The sequence below is a fragment of the Xiphophorus maculatus genome, chromosome 20 (assembly GCF_002775205.1).
Source record: "Xiphophorus maculatus strain JP 163 A chromosome 20, X_maculatus-5.0-male, whole genome shotgun sequence".
Lineage (NCBI taxonomy): Eukaryota > Metazoa > Chordata > Actinopteri > Cyprinodontiformes > Poeciliidae > Xiphophorus > Xiphophorus maculatus.
Genome location: NC_036462.1, coordinates 321943 through 343061, shown reverse-complemented (window position 1 = coordinate 343061; position 21119 = coordinate 321943). Strand labels below are relative to the sequence as shown.

The following is a 21119-nucleotide window of genomic DNA, read 5'->3' as shown; positions in this document are numbered from 1 at the left end:
GAAGTTGTTTTGCATTAGGAAAGTGTTGGGTTTCCCCCAGAAAGGCACTTAACCCCAGTTTTCTCATAGATTTGTATATGTGTGTATGAATCTGTGTGCCTTTGTGAGTTTCAACGGAGCGACTGTGACAAAAAACACAATTTAACTTCAGTCCATTTACTTTAGCTTAAAGAGCAATCTCAGAGGGTACTATAACAAAAACAGATCTTATCGAATAAATGGAGAGTGAGAAAGAGGGGTCTAAAGATGGGATTTCAGATCAAGTAGTCATTGAAACTACATATCCCTGCTTGTTGCAGGGATATGTTCTGTTATTTGTTGACTGTATTTTTGACTATGTACAGTGCATTTCTGTTTTTAATGATTGACTTGTGAAGATAGGGAATGGATATGACTCATGATTTAGTCAAAGGATCCCTTTACACCAGGAATGGCAAACTCAATTTCAAAGAGCCGGTTGTGGCAGAACGTTTTGATAAAACTACCTATTAACGACAGGGTTGCACAATCTTAAATTTTGCTGGACGATATAATTATTATTATCCTATTATTATAATAGGACAATTCTGTTGATTTGAGACCTTTTTTAAGTGATATGTTTATAACAGCTAATAATGCAAGTTCACTGCCTTAAGCACTAGTGAACCAGAATTTTGTACAGAACACTTAATACTAGAAATGGGCAACATTTTAAATATCTAAAATAAAACATCAATCAACCAAAAACAATAAATGGAACAGAAAGAAAACACAATCAAAATCATAAATAAAATCCATTATGAACTCTCTGTAAACAAAGTTGCCCATCAAAATTTATTAATCATCAAAATGAAAATTGTACAATTAATTGTTTAATTGCTTTTTGTGACAGGCTGAACTGACAAATTATTAAAATATATCTTTCTCTGCGTTCAATTTGTACTCCTTAAGATTAAATACTATTTGACATCTTTTCACATTGATGCCATTTGGCCATATCAATCAAAACTGATTTGATTTATTAAATTATATTTAAGCACAACTGTTATCTTGATGTTCTCAGAGGTTTAGAGGGCCACAGAAATAGCTGTGGTGGGCCGGATTTGGTAACTCAGTATTTAGTATCCTTAGACAATGTAAGTTGGCTTTTGCTTTTTTTTTTCCCCTCACTGCAACTTGTCTGTGCAGGTTCCAGTGTCAGTGGCTATGATGACACCTCAAGTGATAACTCCACAGCAAATGCAGCAGATTCTTCAGCAGCAAGTCCTGAGCCCTCAGCAGCTCCAGGTCCTCCTCCAGCAGCAGCAGGCCCTCATGCTACAGCAGGTAAAATGTGCCACTTTGTCGCTGACTCACTTCTTTCAGACACAATAGTTCTGGGTTTTTCATTGTAGTTTAGCTTTATTTTTTTGTGACTTTTTGTTTGACTGATTGAGTTGGTTTTAATTAGTTTTCAGAGTGTGTTTGCTAGCTTTTATAATATCAGCTAGCTTTTATATATTTATAATATTGTTTAATTTCAGTTTAGATTTCATTAGTTGTAATTTTAGTTTTTTTCATACTTTGTTTAATTTTTAGGTGCAGAATTCAAAAAGGTCAAAGTATTGAGTTGTGATTATGTACGGTACACATCGATTGGGTAATGAATACGCAACATAATGTACCACTTTCAAAAATATATTCAATTATTGTTAAGCAACCTACTGACTGGTGTTTTGTCACAACTTTCAGTGTAAGGAGGATTATGGTGTGCCGTAATTTGCTGGCATAAACTACTTGTGTGGGAAAAAAATAAATGAAACTCACATCAGTTTGAAAAGCTTATATAGTCACAAAAACAAAGGGTGTCATACCCCTATTTCAATATGTTTTAGCTTTATAAGCACATGACAGATTTCCAGGTAGTTATAGTTTTACCACATTAATTACATTTTTTGTTTACTTCAGTTAACAAAAATGTTTGTTCTCAATGTTTTTGTTATTTTGTTTGTTTTAGTTAACTGCAATAACTTCGATTTTTTTTTTTCCCATCAAAGCGAGCAAAACATTGACTCTTTCGGTCATCCTTCTCATTTCCTCTGCAGCAGCAACTTCAAGAGTTTTACAAAAAGCAGCAGGAACAGCTCCATCTCCAGCTCCTCCAGCAGCAGCAACATGCAGGCAGTAAGCAGAGCAAAGAGGTAAGGCTGACATCACTCTGACCGCCTGCCTTTTCCAAAACGACTGGCCAGATGGAGAGAGCATGGAAGGCATGTGTGTGTTCTCCCTGAACTCCATCAGTCTTTCAGACTATGGTTTAGAGTGCAGACTGATGAGGAAGGAGAGAGGAAGGGAATCAAGTGCACTCATGCTTCTGATTAGCATGTCAGAATTGCTGGGTAAATGTTAACAACTGACTGATACTGTGCTAAGAATACGGTGCCTCTAGTTGTGAAATTGTCTCCCTGTGAAATATGGAATATTTCCTAATTTTTTTAGGGGGTGAGGGGGTTTCTTCTGGTAGAGTCAAAAATTTATTGTACAGGTTCACCAATTTCAAATGACTCAATTCAGAAAAGGAAAGCTGGTATAGTATGTAGGTTTGTTAATTACAGTGATATATTTCAATGGCTTGTTCCTGTAAATTTTGTTGGAAAAGCCCAAAATTGAGTTCAGTTCAGTTTATTTACATATCGCCAAATTTCAACTCTCTTCACAAGGCACTTTAGAAAAAATATGTTCAATTCCATCACACACACACATTCTTATTGATCTCAAACATGACAGTATGCTCGGTTAGATATTTAATCAAAAGTTTCTATCTAGGAAATCCAGCACATTGCATTGAGTCATTGATTTGCAGCATTCACTCTTCCTCGACGATCATGTAGCGACAGTTGCTGCATGTTTGTCATTGATGTAAAAAAAACCCTTTAAGACAGTTATGTATTAGTATATTTACACACCTGCACAGAATATGCACTCAGGATTTGGCCAGGCTTCCTATTGCATGGAATAGTGCATCAAACATGTTAAGGAAGTGCAGGTTACTTTGTTGTCTCTTATCTTCCTTTTAATGATATGCCATAGATTTTCTATGATAGGGTTCCTGTAATTAAAGAGTTAGGTTTAATCTGAATTTTGTATCACAGTTTAGCCATTTTTCTCCTTAATAGGGGAGGATTTTTCTGAGGTCACTGGCTCCACTCCTTAAGAATCTCGTTCAAACTTTTGAGGGGTTAGTAACAAAAACACAAAATCTATTTTATTTTTAGTCTAGTTTCTAGTGCAGATTTTAGTGCATTAAGTTATCTGTAACTTATTTACTGTCTTGCAGAAGTAACTTTTACGCAAAATACAGGCGCTTGTTTTAAGTCAATAATTCCTTAATATTGATTTTAAAAAGTGGTAGTTCCACTGGCATTTTATTGCACTTATAACAAGACATTTTTCCCATGTTACAAGTGAAATAATCTGCCAGAGGAACTACCACCCTTTTTTTTTTTAGCAATATTAAGGAACTATTCACATACAACAAGCTTCTGTATCTTGCTGAAAAGTTATTTGTAAGCTAGAATTGTCTTATTTCAAGAGAAGAAACTAGACCAAAATTACTACCCCTTAATACACACACCTGTTAAATATTTTATTAACTAAGATGCTAAAGCTGATGACAGACATATTTTATAAGAGAAGACTGACCCTTTTATCCAGTACACGTGTTGTCTGAAACAAAAAAGATGACCGCTCTTGTGAACTGTGTGTAGGACAAAATGAAAGGCTAAACGGAAAAGAAAAATAACAGGGCGCATATAAATCAGAGTGGTTTTTCTTGGTAATTAACATGGAAATGCAGAGGGAGAAAAGGCATGTAATTGTGAGATATCAGCGCAAAGAGCGCTCCCAGCTTCTTTTTTTTCTTGAATTCTACGCCAATAACCTCTCCGTCTTGCGACGGGGCTTGCTCAAAGCCAAACGGCTTAATATTTGTTAACGACGGGCGGATATGGACGTCACTTTGGACAAAGTAAATTATTAGTCCATGGTCAGAAGAAGTTCAAAGACAAACTGGATTTTTTTTACGCTCTTGTCCCCGTTGAATTTGGTATTTGGAGAGTAAAAACTGGCGTGTTGGGGGGATGACGAAAAAATTAAACCTAGCCTCTCGCGCTGCTCGATGCACATGCTGTCGAAAAGCGTCTTGCCCTCCCCTATCGACAAACTTCAAAGTTCTAGTTCCCTAATTAATGAACTGCGGGCTTCAGTTTGGACAAGTTGTAGTGTGATGCTCCCATAAATCAACATGACAGCGGCGCTCTTCGGCCTCAGATAAGACCTGTCACCAAACTCACATCTGATGTAAACATTAGTGCAGCAAAAGGAGGGAACGAGGAGGGGGGATGCATTGATCAGTTGAATGGAGCATGAGAAGAAAGAGGAAAAAAAGAAAGTCTACTTTTTAACCATATTATGTATGATCACAGGAAATGAATGCCGTCTTAAGAGATTCTCTTTTCTTTCTCTTCCCCACGCGCCAGCTTGCTTGCTTCTTTTTTTCTTCTTCTTTTATTGCCCACTTTTTCCAGCAGCCATCAAAAGACAGAATGGGGAATTATGCAGCGACTCCCCTGTGGCTGCCAGACAATAACCCCCTGTTGTTGCTTTGTGCCCCCTCTTATTTTAAAGACATCAAAATTTTGTTTTTCAAAGATCTTTAACTTTATATTTGAAACTCGACAATAAAGGGGCCTGCCACTGCCACTCTTTCTCATTTGTCAGACTGTATTTTTCTCTCCCTCGTGCCACTTCTTGTTAACCTCTTATTTGGTCTATTGGGTTTAGGGTGGGGTGGAGCAGTGGGTTAGAGGAGGGGTTAATGTGCCTTCATGCTGGGAGCGCACAGGAGCCGCTGTCAGCTGATGGAACTAAAAAAGAGAGGGGAAAAATTGTGAAGGGGAGAGGGTTAAATTCATCTTCGCCGTGCTCAATTTTCTTTTTCTTTCCACCGAGACGCCTTCTATTTATTTAATGTTTCTGATGAAAGACATTGTTCCATGTGAAGTCCCGCCCCCGTAAGCACTGGGCTATCAGGGAAGAGAGGTGATGAAAAATGAACAACTGCAGACACAGAAAAACTTCAGAAAAATAACCCACTAGGAAAGATCAGATGAGATCCCGAGTCGACCTGTGTGAGATGTTGCTTGTGAATCCAGGGGAAATAAAACAACTTTTCCAGTTAGCCTGAGCTGGGCGTGAGGCAGGGGAACACCATTGAGACCCTTTTGACAGAGCAAACAGTGACTGCGGAGGGGGGACCCATTTTATCTGGCTGATTCAGTGGTTTCAGAGCCGCCAGTCTGTGACCTGTCTACCATGCTTCACAGAGATTTTTTTTCTGTACTCACTCAATTGTGAGAAGTAAACAGAGTGGTGTGTCCTGTGTTTGGTAAAAGGGTGCGGTGCACAGCCTGGCAGCCCCGGCAATGCAGTTAGTGCCCTGTTCCCTCCCCCGCTCCACACCCGATTTGACAACTGGTCTTGTGTACTCATAAACAGACCAAGTATCCTGTTGGGTCTCAGTCAGACTTATTTTGACTTTAACTGTGCGAACGTAGTGATGGTTTTTCAGTTCATTTCATAGTTAAAACCGGTATTTCTGCCAGGTTGGAAGAAGTCTTGACTTCAATTATTTCAGTTTTAGCTCATAAAAGTCTTAAATTGATAGTATTTTTTTAATTTACATTTAGTTGCGTCTTCAGTTTGAAAGTTCATCAAGTTTTTTTTATAAACCTTTCAAGTTTCTGCATTTCTCAGCTTAATATGTAGGTAGTAGGTAAGGAACAATGAGGCTTTAATTTTGACATTTTCAGTTAGCTTTATTTTAAAAGGCCACACAAATCCTATGTGTAACACTGGTTGGGATATTGACCTTTTGCATATTTGGATATTGACCTAATCATTCTAGGTGCTATGATAGACATTGGAAGTTAGAACAGAGCGACTGAAATTGTTTTCCAAAGTTGTTTTTGACAGTTTATTCATGGCTTCTACTTGTTTGAGCGCATTTATCTGCAAAGGTAACACACCTGGGCGAGGCTCATAGACTGTGGTATTTACAAAAGTTGTAAATAGCTAGTTTAGGAACCGAACCCTACATTCTCCCTCCCTGTTGATCAAATTGTCGACTTTGCCTGAATTCACACTACGTGATTTATATCACTGTCATAAACCGCATTTCTCCTTACACAGGAGCAGCCTTAAAAATACGAAAGACGAGATGCTAAAAAGTTTTTTCCATACATGTTAGGTTACATGACGGTGCGCCACTGTTTCTAAGGTCACTAATGGTTAGACACATACCTTTTCCATTAGGGCTGTATAGTTAAATCAATACTATGATATTTATAAATTTTTCCCCCTTGGAAGGTATCGATTTTTTATTCGCAAGTATCGATACTTTAAACCATAGGGGTCCATAGGCTTATACACATCTCTTTAACATGTCTGATTTGTGATGGCGTAGCAGCAAGACTCCGCCTCCCCTAGTCTTACTTTGAGCTTGTGCTGAAAGTACATATTATAAACTACTGTACACACCAGTTTTTAAATTGTGTTAATAGGCCAAGTAAAACCAGAGTTATGCTAAAATAAGTAAACCGGGTTTTTATTTATATTGGAGCGATCGTGAAGTGGTGGCATCCACTTCATGATTTGTTTTTAGCTTAGTGGTTTCTGTTCTGTATATAAAGGATTACCTGAAGAATGAACATGCAGCAGGTAGTGGCGGTCTGTTTTGAGCCGGAAGACGAAGAGGGGAAACCCGCAGCCAGAGTCTGCGCACACTGCCATGATGACGATGGTTGATTGATTATTCTTATTAGCAACTGACAAAGAATATCAGAGAAGGAGAGTACGATGAGATCCTGGCAGTTTGAGAGGCAGCTACTCAGAGATCCAAGCAGGGGAATGGTGGCGCTGCGCAGCTGCAAGGAGTCGATCACTACGGGGTGAGGCAGAGCCACTCCCCCAGCAGCTAGTAGTAAACAGCTTGCAGCCACGGCTAACTTCGGGAGTCAAGGTAGAAAAGCCTATTTCCAAAGACTAAACTAATTTTCTCACTGCATCTTTGATTCATTTTGTCCAGCTGTAGACTCTTATGTCTCTGTCCCATTAGAGCGAGGTATTGTGTAGTTGGGGCTTTTAATCAGTTTTCAGTTAATTAAATCCAAGTCTATGGTACGCAAAATGTCACCAAAATCACTCTGTCCCTCTAAAATCTTTCAGAAAATCATAAAAGTGAATTAAATCGATATTCGTATTGTTTGCCGAATATCATGATATATATCGTATAGAGTAGAATATCGTGTGATCATTGTATCGCTACACCCTATTTTCCATAATGCGATATTTGATATGTTTCATATACTTATAAATCTGTGACTGTTAGTCTTTTTACCTTATAAAAAGTGTTAACTGCAACTCCGCGATTACGCTGAGGGCTGCCTCTCATTATCATTGACAGCTGCGAGTCATTATGATTCATGGCTGTTATCCATCGCCACCTTATCTTTCCTCATTAAAAGCTATAAAATAAAATGACAAGTGTGGTTTGCATCGTTGTTTGTGCAGCCATTCGTGTAGCACCCTATCACCATTTTTAAAGTGAAATCAACTAAATACAAGCAATATTAGGTTACAGATGTCTGGTTGTAGACTGGCTTTAAAGGAGCACATTGGCTGTTTTGATGTTCATCGTGGCGGAGTGGCCGGAGTTCTGGAGAGTGTAACATCACGTACAAAGAGTCAATACAAGTCATATGAAAGCCTAAAACAGTAATTAACTGCTGTTTAAAATATTAAGGCTCTTATTTTGTAGGGTATGTGTTGGTCTTGTATTGAAAGTCCATTGTGTCTCTTAGTTTATGGGCATCAAGTTTCATAGGTTAAATTGAATTTACTTTGGTCTTCTGCCATCCTGCCTGCAGTTAGTTTTCTGCTAAGATGGCATCTTCATAGTTCTAATCTCTAGCCCTGCCCTCCTCAGTAGCAAAGGTTCCAACTAAGATGGCGTCGTCATAGCTCTGACCTTCAGTACTGCCCTCCTCAGTAGTAAGTGTTCCACCAAGAGGGCGTTTTCATAGCCCTAATGGTGCGTTCACACCAAATTCGTTATGCGTGTCAAAGACTTGTCTGATGCTTCAAAATCAACGCGTGTGCACTTTTGGTGTGTTCACACCAAACAGGTTTTGAGAGTCAAGCGCGTCTCGTTTACATTGAAAGTCTATTTGGAGTGTCGGTCTCTCCAAATGGGTTAAATGACGCTGCGCTAGATGCTCGTAACACGCCTCAACGACCCTCGACACGATTCCACATAGACTTTGAATGTAACCCAGACACGCCTGACACTCAAAATTCTTTTGGTGTGTTGGTCTTATATTGAAAGTCCATTGTGTCTCTCAGTTATGGGCATCAAACTGAGATGCCCCTAAATCTCAGTTTGATGAGATTTATTGTCATCTCTAAATCTCACCAAACTAAATCTCATCTAAAAAAAAACAGACAGAATGCAGTTTTTTTTTCTTTTCAGTTAGAAAAGAAAAAAAAGTTTGTTTTGATTTGATTTTGGCTCATTTTTCACTAATTACGTCACCATGGTTACTTGAAATGCCAACAGAAATATTGGCACACTTCACAGGATCAAGCCGCACATTTTGATATATGGTAGGGGTGCACGCTGCCATTTGGGCCACACAAACGGTGAAAGGAAGTGGCCGTTATTTTGAAGTGAAGAAAAATAGTGAAGTTCAGGCATTGCATCTCCTATGCATTGTTATGGCAGGCCCCAATGAGACTGGGTGAAAATGGCATCCATAGGTTCCGCCAAGACAAAAAGAGGTTTTAGGTGCAATTACTTTTTCAGAAAGGTCCACATTAGTTTGGACAGCGTTTTGTTTTCCCTTATTTTGTGTTTATTAACTCATCTGTGACTGACATTTAAATTTGTTTGTTGATCAGAAAGATTGAAGTTTGACAAAAAACATCAAAACAGATTAATTCTATGAGGAGCCAAACACTTTCTTGCTGCCATTACAACAGCTATGAAGCTTACTGTATACTGTGAGATGTAAAAATAGCTAAATTAACACTAGATTTGAAAAAACAAAATTATATTTAACTTGCATAAATTAAATATCATTTTTAAAGTCTTAAATGTAGCTAAAATTTGCAGAGCCTTCAAAACAGCAATTTTCTGTCTCAAGGAAATGACCCTGACCAGGGAGTCCAGCTAACAGGGCCCTTCTGTGGCCCTGTTGGCTAAATAGAACCTCTCATTTGTTTTGACTCCTACAAGTTTTGAGTGATATTAGATAATTTTCTTCTGTTTATTGTTAGTCCTCCTATGTCCCTTTCTTGCTTTGCTTTCATATTACTTTTCCATATGAGCAAAGTTCACATGTTTCACTTTTTCAAGTTAACTTACAGAAGTTAAGCAGCTGTACCAAAAAATCTGCTGTGACTGGCCTAAATGACTACCACCCAGTCACACTAACTCCAGTCATTAGGAAGTGCTTGAGAGGATCATCCTAAAACACATCAAGGATAACCTTCCTGCTGGTCTGGACAGGCACCGGTTTGCCTATAGGAGGAACCTGTCCACAGAGGATGCTGTCTCCATGGAACTACACACAGCCCTGACACATCTGCAGCATCCTAACACTGATGTTAGGATGCTATTTGTTGACATCAGTTCAGCATTTAACATCACCGTCCTGGAGAAGCTGATAGTGAATCTCAATGATCTGGGACTTTCAACATCAATGTGCCTTTGGATCAGGGACTTTCTCATCGGCCTCAGGTTTGGAGAATAGGGAACCAAACTCCATCCACCCTCGTCTTCAATACAAGCATCCCACAGGGCTGTATGCTTAGTCTGGTTCTTTTCTTCACAATCTTCTCTGTCCGACCACGACTGTGTAGCCATCCACTCCTCTAACAGGGCTCTAATGTTTGCAGATGATACCACCGTTGTGGGTCTGATAAAAACGATGATGAAACCCTGTATAAAGAGAAGATCCAGAACCTGTCCCAGTGGTGTTAATCAAATAACCTGGTGCTCAACACCAGCAAGACCAAAGAGGTCATAGTGGACTATGGAAGGTCCAGGAGGACAGTGTGCCCAGCTATTACAATTCAAGGGAAGGAGGTGGAGCGCATGGACAAAATCAAATTCCTGGGTATCCACATCACCTCTAACCTGACCTGGCCACTGAACACCTCTTCTGATGAAGATGGCCCGACAAAGACTCTTCTTCCTCAGGAAATTGGCCAGGATGGTGAAAACTGCCCAGTAGATCGTGGGGAGTCAGTTACCAAACCTGGACCTAATATATGAGGCAGACTGCAAAGCAAGGCCAGTTGTATTGCCACTGATCCCACCCACCGAGGGCAAAGTACAAAGTGTTTGTACCGCTGCCGTCTGGGACACGGTACAAATATATACAGCACACAACCTTTTGGCTAAGAAACAGCTTTTTCCCAAGAGCTGTGGAATTAATCTGTCCACTTTCCATCCTCTCTGCACCCCTGCAGACACCCACACCCTTATGCTGCACCCTGAGGACTGATTAAAATTTTATTTATTTATCTATTTATTACTGAGGGTACCACTCCAATTTCGTTGTGTTCTAGAAACATAATGACAAATAAAAAAATCTTATTCAAGGATTCCAGGATTTTTATTGTCCTACCATTTCACAATTTTTGCTTATGGTACAAAATTTGAACTCAGGTCCCAGATCAAGAAGTCTAATAAATAAATAATGAGTAAGACTTACAACATGTCTTATGTACCCCAGCGAGATGAAGCAAACAACTCTCTCCTCCTGTCAATGTGTGATTGAACGCAGCTTGCTGCGCTGGTTGGCTGGCTGGGGGAAGCGCATATCCCCGAGCTCAGCACCATGCCTGGGAGACTTGTGAGTTTCTAGGGTGGTTATTAAGCACTTTGATTTAGTCGTACATTGTTTGCTGAATTATGAATGGCTGTAATTAAATTCCTGTGGCTCTAATTATGAATGATTAACTGTGTTGTTTCATTCTTTGTCATTTGCCTCCTGACTGGCGTTAATTAAAAGAGAGAAAAGCAGAGACCTACCTGTCTTAAGTGGGCCCAGAAAAAGACTCCCTCTTAAGACGAAATCTATAAAAGTTGTATTGCTCCGTTGTGTGAGAAGGCCTAAACTGCTTTTTTATGAATCAGCGTTAGGTCTCCAAAGTGACACATTTATAGCCCGGACCGAAGAAAGACCAAAGTGGAAGAGAGGACACGTGGATTGTATAGAATACAGTGTGTGTTTGTTGGCTTATGGTAGATTTTTTTCATTTGTGCCTCCTGCAGCAGGTGTCACCGCAGCAGTTGGCCTTCCAGCAGCAGCTCCTACAGGTCCAGCAGGTTCAGCAGCAACATCTCCTCAACCTTCAGAGACAAGGGCTGCTCACCATCCAGCCAGGACAGACCAGCCTGCCGCTGCACTCGCTCACTCAGGGTTAGTACCACTTTTACATCTGCCTCTCCACCAAAGCACAGTAGCTCAACCATCTACCTCTCCACCAGTGCACAGTAGCTCAACTAAAGTATCATCATGTTGAACTGTGACATCATGCATGCAAGATCCCACAAAAAAATAAAAATAAAATTGCTTTCCCACAACCAGGCCCGGCAGCATGGGCAGGCATTGGGAGGCATTGCCTGCCCACAGATTCAGCTGTGCCCCCCCTGGACTTGAAGCTGTTTGTTGTTTTTACCTGAGAGTGGCCAACTCTCTGTTATTCCTATATCAATTTGATACAATATAGACTTCCGCACTTCCCATATCTTTGTCCTCTGTCACTATTTTTTTCAGCAGTTAAAACTGTTTAATTGTTAACACGTTGTAACCTGTTTTTCCAAGCCATCTTTAAATGCAACATGAACGCTGCGCAGGTGTGTGTTAGAATTATGGCAGCACACCAGCAAAATGAAAAGAACTTGGCACATTTTACCCCCCAAACTAACAGTGAGTTGAGTAATGCTGTTCAATACAGGTAATGTTAGCTAAATGATGACTTGCAAATACCAATACAGCACCTTAACCTTGTTAACAAGTAGCCTGTAGGCTACTGGTGTTGTTGTTTATGTTCAGCTACGTAGATTCATTTTGCCCCGCCCCCCGGTTAAAGTCATATGGAGCCGGGGCTGCATTTGTTTCAGCTGTGAAGTTGTCAGCTAAATTTTAAATGCATAGGAGGGGACACACTTCAGAAAAGAGTTTGAATAAAAATAAATTTGTGAGGGAAAGGGAAGTAGGTCAGTTATGCTAGCATGACTTTGACAACCTTGGCACATAGATATGCTGTAGAATTTGGTGTCTTTTGGTTCAATTAAAAAAAATAAAAGCGACCTTGTTTTTTCATTAGCAAAAGCTCACTTGATCTTGATTTTCAGTATGAATACAGACCCTAAAAGCGGGGCCTCACGATCCTTCTGACTTTTTGGGTTTTAAGCAGGAGGTGTCAGAAAAGTTACCACAGGGATAACTGGTTTGTGGCGGCCAAGCGTTCATAGTGACGTCGCTTTTTGATCCTTCAGTGTTGGCTCTTCCTATCATTGTGAAGCAGAACTCACCAAGCAATGGATTGTTCACCTACTAATAGGGGACATGAACCGGGTTTAGACCGTTGTGAGAGATGTTAGTTTTACCCTATTGATAATGTGTTGTTACAGTAGTAATCCTGCTCAGTACAAAAGGAACCACAGGTTCAGACATTTGGCGTATGTGCTTGGCTGTGGAGCCAATGGGGCGAAGCTACCATCTGTGGGATTATGACTTAACACCTCTAAGTCAGTGGATAAGTGACGAAACAATACCATATCGCCGCATCACTTCAGTTGGTCTCTGATTATCCGCTTTGGCCAGTGAAGAGAGCCATTCGTGACTGGGCTGAGTTGGGTTGTGGCTGGATGATGGTCACCCCTCTCTGTTTACGCATGTTTGCGGAGAACGTGGTACTAAATGACTTGCAGATGACCTGACACCACAGAAAGGGAAGATCCAGTTCTGACAGATCGTCAGTATTGCAGGTCTTTAAATTAGCTAGTCAACCATTGATGTATTCAGACAATGACTTATTAGTAATTGCAAAATAAACATACTGTAAGTCTGAAAACATAAAAATGTAATGGACTGAATGTTATGTTCTTTTTGTGGATAATGTTGATGTGTTGAATTCTAATGAGCTTGTGGATCTGTTGTCAGTCAGTTGCTAGGGCAATGGTCTGTGTGTAGCATAGCCAACACAGAGATCAATAAAAAAGAATAATATGAGTGTTTTTGAGTTATTTGTCCCTTTACATGGTGCATTGCAATAAATTCAAATAATACCTACATCTCCAGGTTTCATTTTGTTAACAGTTAATGGATGACAAGTAAAACAATCATATTTTTGCCCTCTAGAGTTGTGCGCATGTGTAAAATTTCTGAATGTAAACGATAACATGATTCGTGTCTAGATTGTTTGAGTTAAATATAGGAACAAAGCGTGAGGGCTCAGTCTGGCTGTTTTCATGTAAGAAAGGGATAAACTGAAGAGAAAGTTCTATTTATTAGGCCTGAGCAGCGAAAGCGCCGTAACGGCCTATTGTAATCATACGGTTTCTTCTTTTTATTACAATTCTTCCGTCAAATGAATTGGCTTCTTGGGGGCCTTATCATATTCAAAAACTCACCTAACTTGAAAATCTCCAGTTAATAATTAACCATTTTACTACAGTATATTGTGAGTTGTTATAAATAATTCAGTAGATCTTATGCAACTTCTCCTACTGTCTTAAATCACTTTAGGTTTTTAAACCCGCTGCTGATTATGACCTAAGAAAGGGATGATCCACACTTCACCTGTGATTGGCTTCCTTTATCAAAGAAGTTTATTGTTCCTAAACTGCCTGTGAACTTGTTCTCATGAAACTGTTACTCGATCGGCAGTCGGTCCTGTTTGGCCGTAAAGTTTATTTCTTTATTTATGTTTTGCGAAGGAGTGGCTCTCTCGTGACAAAGACGCCGTCATAAGGGTTTAAGAGCATGGCATTGACTATTCATTCCCCAGCTAAGACAAACAGTTTTGAAATAACAAGATAAAACAGAAGGTTATGGGGGGAGGGGAGTGTATTTAGGTAATAGGCAAACACAAACAGGGTTTGTACAGTGGTGTTATTGTTTGGACTGGCCATGGAATCAGTTATCAGCCTGTAGACGATTGCCAAAGGCACAGGGGTGGGGTTCTTGCTGTTGTTCCAATTGCACTTTGTTGAATCGCTGCATGTGTGTGTGTTAGACGCCTGGTGAACACTCACACACCCCATGAGTAAAGCACATATGAGTGATAAGGTCAGGTACTTTTGATGGATTTCACAACAGGCTCAGAACATCCTGTTTATTCAGTCTTATCTCCAAATACCTCTGAGACATCAGATGCTTGTCCTGTCCTGTTTCTTCATTTCACACCATTGTTTTTTGATACAAATGTTTGATTTATCAGGACTCCATCCTTAAAGTTGTCAAACAGCTAAGTATGAATTATGGAGGTCTGAAATAAAGATGCTTCTTCTTATTCTGTTTTTTTATTTAACCTTTTTATTGAAAAAGGACATTACATGGCAATAATATAATTATATTTCTTTTGTTCTCATTTTTTACTCTCTGTTTTTCAAGAAAAAAGTAACAAACAAAACAAAAACCAGACCTTGGACAGGGTTGGTGGGGTAGCTAGTATATTCAATCATTGAAATTACATTTCAAATCAAAGCATCAATCTGAATGACAGTAAGGTTTACAAAAACTCAGACCTATCAGGCTTGACAAAATCTATCCACTTTGACCATATCTTGTAGAAAGTGTCCCTCTGCACTTTGACAGAAAAGTACAGTTTCTCCAGTACATAGATCTCTTTCATTAGGTTAACCCAGTATTCAATTGTTGGACATTCACGTTTGAGCTATTTTTGTAAGGGTATTTTTACTCTCAGACAATAAAATGTACAGAAGTTTTTGATCAATATAGTTCAGTTTGTCCACCAGTAACTTACATAAAAATATGCAGTCAAAAATTAAAGGAAAGTCAGATGTAAAAACATTCTGTAGCTTCTTCCTATTTTTAATACAGCAGTCAGGTTTAGAAGAAATTTTCAAGGGGTTCATACTCTCAAAAATTAAAGCAAATTTCAAGAGTATATTTTGGGAGCTGCGGAGGGGAAATTATGCATTGTTTTTAATAATAAATCAAATGAAATCTGACAATTTGGGATTTGTAGGTGTTTTGCAGGGTCTATCAAGAGATAGACAGCTGGAAGACCAGCTGTGCACAGAAATGTTTGCCCATTCTCCTTTACAAAATAGCTCAAGTCATAGTGGCTGACTAGCATCTAGGATAATCAATTTCATGGTGGTGACTGGATTCTGATCTGAACTTTAACTGGATCCTTCAAGGACTAAGTGATTTGATCTAAATCAGTTTATAGGATGTCGGCACATTTTTAAATATTCTTACTTTCGTGTTTCTAAAATGTAATGTCTTAAAACTTCTAAAACTCTTTTTTTAAAGTTGGCTTTATATGCATTAATATCAGGTCTTAAATTTAGCAGTGGAAGGACTAGTTTATATTGCATATTCTTGTATGTGCCGACTTTGTCATTGCATTCTGTGATTGAGGCAGTTAAGGCTACAACAATCCAAATTCAAAAAGACTTTATTGATCCCAAAGGGAAATTAAATGTTGTTGTAACAGATTCTTCAATAAGTAATTGTAGACTGTGACGAATTTGGCAGGGAAGATCTCTTGTAGCGGTCTGTGTTATAGTGAATTTGAAGAAGCCTCAGACTGAAGACACTCTGTCTTCCCAAGACAGTCTCATAAAGAGGATGGTCAGGGTTGTCTATAGTTTCTTGACCTTATGAAGAATATTTCTTTGCGTCATCATCTCCAAATGTCCCATGGTTGTCCTCAGAATAGAACTGGCCTTCTTTCTCAAGTTGTTCAGACGTTTTAGGTCTCTGCTCTTATGGTGCTACCCCGACAGATTATGGCAGAAGAGATGGCGCTCTCAACAAAAAATTTGTAGAAGAGCTTTGTTTTTGACTCAGCTCTCTCTTCACCACGACAGACCCGTTCAGCGCCTGCTTCACTGCAGACGCTGCACCAATCCGTTTGTCGATCTTCCACTTCCTTCTTCCCTCATTCGTGAACAAAGATCCCGAGGTACAGGACAACCCCTCGACCCGGAGAAGGCAACCTACCTTTTCCCGGCTCAAGACCATGGCCTCTGATGTAGAGACACCGATCCTCATATCGGCCGCTTCACACTCGGCTGCGAACCGTTCCAGTGATACCTGTAGATCACAACCTGATGGAGCAGTAGATCCCAAGGCCACCAAAACGGATCCCCTCAACATCTTGGCTGTGCCTAGAAAGTAATGAGGGGAAGCACTTCTGCTTCCACAAGTTTGTCTTTAACCAACTAAATCTTCAGTTTGTCTTCAGGCATGGAACTGAGGTGGAAGATAGAACATCTGAGGTTTGAGAGGAAAACTGTTAGTCAGAGGTAAGTGGGATATCTGTTTGGCTGGGGACAGAAGAGGATTATGATGAGCTTTTTACACAAATCATGAGATAAGTTCAACTTTTTTGCCAGTTGGTTTGACAATGTTTGCTTATGCCATCAGATTGTTTCTGTGGCAACTCATATAAAATGCTATTCATAGCACTATATAATGCTATGTGCATTCTGAATAACAAGTTTGTGGGGCAAAGGGGCCGTAACTCCACAAGCTTGGCTGTAGAAAGCCATGTACAGTCTTAGAATCACAAAGCTGCTGCCAAGAGCCACAAACAGACCCCAGAAACGTCACCATTTATTTGTCTTAAATTTAACTTAAGGTAGTATTAAAAAGCTCTTAAAAGTCTTAAATTTGGCTTCCTGAAACTTGCTGATCCCCCTGGTTTAGATCTGACTGAATGTTTAGCGTTGTTTTCCTGTTAAACAGGTATCCTTCCAAGATTGTCCTATTTTTACTTGCATCCCTAATCCAATTACCTCTGTCCAGTTTTGTTGTCACTGTCAGAGTAGTATCCCCACAGCATGGTGCTGTCATGGGATGGTCAGGGTTAGTTTTCCGTCATATAGGGCAACAAAATGTGGTTTGATACTAACTGATCAAACCACCTTTTTCCTGGTAACGATAGCTGCTTTTCTGTTACATTTTCTCCTTGTTGGGCAGATGCCAATACAAAATCAGTGAGGCTTGCAGTTTTACTGTAAAAACTAATCCTTTTTTACAAGACACTGCAAGTAAAATTTTCTCGTTGTTAAAAAAAACTGAATGACACTTCTTTTCAGTTGCCATGATGAGGTACCGGCTTGTCCCCGAAATGATTAGGCCGTCATTCCAGGTTGTTCCATTATGTCCAGCCGGCTTGTTTTTTGCTGATATTTAACTGTGTGTCTCCGTCTGACAGCTGTTACAACACTCAGGTTAGTGCTCCCGGCCCCCAGTTTGTCCTTTTATTCTAAACATTTTCTGCTTGACTGTTTGAAGTTATTGATGACCTTTCTGTTTTCCACATCACTAAACCCTTTCACGCTTCACCGGGTCGGGCCCACAGTGCTAAGATCTAATCTACGGTTTGCAGATAGCTGTTGGCACTGTCTCGGAAGTGATGGGTTGATCTGCTCCATTTGTGTCCCAGTGATTATGGATTCTAATTTGGGGGCAGTAAATTGCCATGACTTTTTAGCCGATTATTTTTATTTCTCTCATTTGAGAAATGTGGATATCAGTGTAATTATTTGAAAAGGCCACTGTTAATGCATGTAATCAGAGTCAGTGGGATTTTCTTTTTTTAAAGCTGAGAAAATGGAAACATCAAAAGGTTTACAAACTAAAATTCACTGTAGTACACTAATTAAGAAATTAGGTGTGCTTTTTAGTGCCTGTGATGCTATTTGCAAAACAGTTTGATTCCTTTTGTTTTATTTCTTTCTTGGCTGAGACAAATTACAGCAATTGTTCTGCCGAAGCATTGGTCCAAAAGAGAGCATTGGAATTAGCTTTTCAAAAACACAGATAGCACTAATTAAGTATAAACTTATAGATAGCAGGTTTTGAGTGAAAAACAATTGCTCACTTTATCAGGTGTATAATTTGTCTCTCTTGTTGTAAATTCCTTTGACATTAATGGTCAAAGTGTTGAACATTAACGGTATCTGTTATAAATTACTGCAGTGGGCTGGTTAGGATGTAACTCTCATAAATATGAATTTGGTCTGAGCAGTACCCTTCACACACCCAGGCCCCCTCTCCACACACACCCTTTTCCCTCACCTCTCAAAAGCTCATCCTGTTGGCCTGGTAAGTGAGTTTTTGTGGTTTGTACAGAAGTTGAAAAGTATTTTAGTCTTTTTTGTCACATTTAAATATTTGAGTTCATTCAACAAATGTTAATGTCATGCATAAAGAGATGGATAGTTATTTTTAATTACTTATAATTTAATAAAAACTTGCATCGTGAAGTCAGACGTAGGATACGAATGAGGCATTCAAGTCAATCTAAAAAGTTCCTTTAAGTAATTTTTTTTTACTTTTAAGTTAAATGAACACAAAAGAGTGAGTAGTCATCACTAAACTAAAAGAATGAGATCAGATGTCGTTGCTTGGGCCTAAATAAGAATAATGTTATACACATTCATATAACAATGCCTTGTCTGTTAAAAGACAACAGATTATTTAGAATTTATGAAAAAATAAAAAAAAAATGCAATCAACAGAGATGTTCAAATAATGGCAGAAATGATATTTAAGATGAGTGAAACTGTCCAAATAACATCCAGGATGTAAACACTTATTGAGTTTCTTAGGATCAGTGATGGTTATAGAGTTTTGACAGGTGGTGGGAGGAAGGATATTCTGGAGCGCTCCGTTCTGCATTTAACCAATTCAATGTTCAGACCATGTCCCCTGAACATGGCTATGAACGTTTAGCGAATGTCAAAATAAAATGCCATTAAACAGAGATTCAGCGACTGTCTAACAAACGTACAGCCAACGTTTGCTGAATGTCTGCAAACAACACTCTCTGAGGTTTGTTTAGTCAATTTTTTTTTTTTTTTTAAAGATTTTTTTTTTGTGGCTCTAATGGCCTTTATTTGAAAGTGCTATGACAGGAAAGTAGGGTAATGAAAGAGAGGGAAGACATGCAGCTAAGGTCACTAGGCTGGGAATCGAACCTGCGAAGGCAACGTCGAGGACTAAGGCCTCCTTAGGTGGGTTGTGCTTAACCCCTTGCGCCATCACAGCACCAGTTTAGTAACTTTTAACCAAACTATTTTTGGGTCCTTTTATTACTGTCTGGATGAGTTGTACCTGGGAACGTACAACACTATTTCATCTTTTCACCAGTTGTATATAATGGCTCTCACTATAATTCACAGAAGTCCTAAACCCTTAGAGATGGCTTTTAAACTTCTGCTTGAGACTGAAAGAAGTTACTTTATTTCCAATCTGTTATCTTTTTTTAATCGGGGCATTCCTGAAGTGTGCCAAAAAAGAAAAACACACCAAATCCGAAAAGGGGTAAATATTTTTTCTGAATACTTTTTTCTACAGCTCTGTCCATGTGTCACGTGTTTCACAAAGTGTTTTAAATACACCTTCAGAGGTTACACCACTAGAGAGAGAGTTCCTCTACCTGTATATCATTCAAGTCGCTCGAGGACAGTGACAAGACAAATTTGCTGGTAGGATGAAAGCAAAGAATGTGGCAAGCCATGAAATGCTCACAGAGTAGCGGCACGTTGGGGATCGTGTCGGGTAATGCGGCTGACCTGTCAGTGATTGATACGTCCAACACTGGGCTGCTGGTAATACTTCCTGCTGCATGAAGACAGGACATATTTCAGAGCAAAGGGGTGCGTATCAGCAGACCGGTGATTACAGTAACATAAACAGGGGTGCAGTAAAGGTCCCAGTCGGCTGGAACAATAAACTAATTGCGGTGTCACTGTCCTCCCTGCCATGGTACCGATGCTCCACATGCGAGAAGTAACAGTGCGGTTCAAAGAGCCCAATGCACTGGGGGGCCATTTTTTATTTTGGGGGATGATGGCCTGCAACTGATGTCATTATGAACCCTAAATCAACTTTCTGCTTGCTTGAACATGGTCACCTGGGTACCCAAGGACAAGGACAGGAAAAGGTTGAAGAGCTCGGCCTGTCTCTGTGCCAGAGCTACCTGCAGAGGTAAAATTGAGTTGCTGGGGCGGTGATCAATCAAGTGTCCCAACAACATACATTTTTTAAAGTGCTTGTCCGTATTTCCCAGTCATAATAGGCCGGAAGAGTTGTTTTGAAAAATGGAAAGAAGAAAGATAAACCAATCTGCACAATACTGGGCAGCGAAGAAAAAGATTCTGCACTCCAATGTCATTATGTTGTCCTGCAGTAATCAGATGTAAGGAAACGAAAAATATAATACCTGGGGAGACATTTGTGTAATGATCTTTTATTGTCATTTATGAGGAATCATGAGGTATAGCTGTTGTTGGGGTTTCAGGAGGTTAGGGGGTTAGATTGGTGCGAACAAAGAGTAATAAAGCCGGTGGCACGTTGGTCTCAGTCCGTTACCTCTCTCATCACACTGGTCGATCCGCCTTGGTTTCATCTGACAAAACAGTGGAGTCGGAGGGGGTCACCTGGACTGCTGGGTAATTGAGCTGATGTTGGGCTGCCCCGTCAAGCAAACCGGCTAAAAATACATCACCCACTGTCACCGAGAACTGAGTAGGTGTGGGGAGAAAATGATTGCCCCTGCTGTCAGAGCATTGGACACTCACGTCAGTGTTGACCTTCCCCTTCGAAACCCTTTGAAGGAAAAAACAACTTTTACTCCCAAATGTCTTTACATCACCAAAAACAATGAGGGATCTATAAATATTGCAGCTGGAAATCAACAAGCAGTGTATTAGTATGCCATAACACAGGCAGCAATGTTAAGCATGTTTAGCCTGTCATAGACGTGCGCTTCAATTAAGGCACATCAAGGCATTGAGGCGAATAAGGGCGAATACAGGCAGA

At 39.8% G+C, this 21119-nt stretch overlaps 1 protein-coding gene across 7 annotated transcripts in view; it reads left to right on the top strand.

Moving 5' to 3' along the window:
- The window catches only part of foxp1 (forkhead box P1), a 308396-nt gene that overhangs the window by 229251 nt on the left and 58026 nt on the right, over nucleotides 1-21119 (top strand). For 6 of the 7 annotated variants that reach the window (XM_023325333.1, XM_023325331.1, XM_023325332.1 and 3 more), the window contains 3 exons: nucleotides 1168-1305; nucleotides 2064-2159; nucleotides 11357-11504. In XM_023325333.1, coding sequence (XP_023181101.1) covers nucleotides 1168-1305; nucleotides 2064-2159; nucleotides 11357-11504 — 382 coding nt within the window. The remainder of the gene's footprint in view (nucleotides 1-1167; nucleotides 1306-2063; nucleotides 2160-11356; nucleotides 11505-21119) is intronic. The other variant, XM_023325335.1, reaches the window with a different exon arrangement.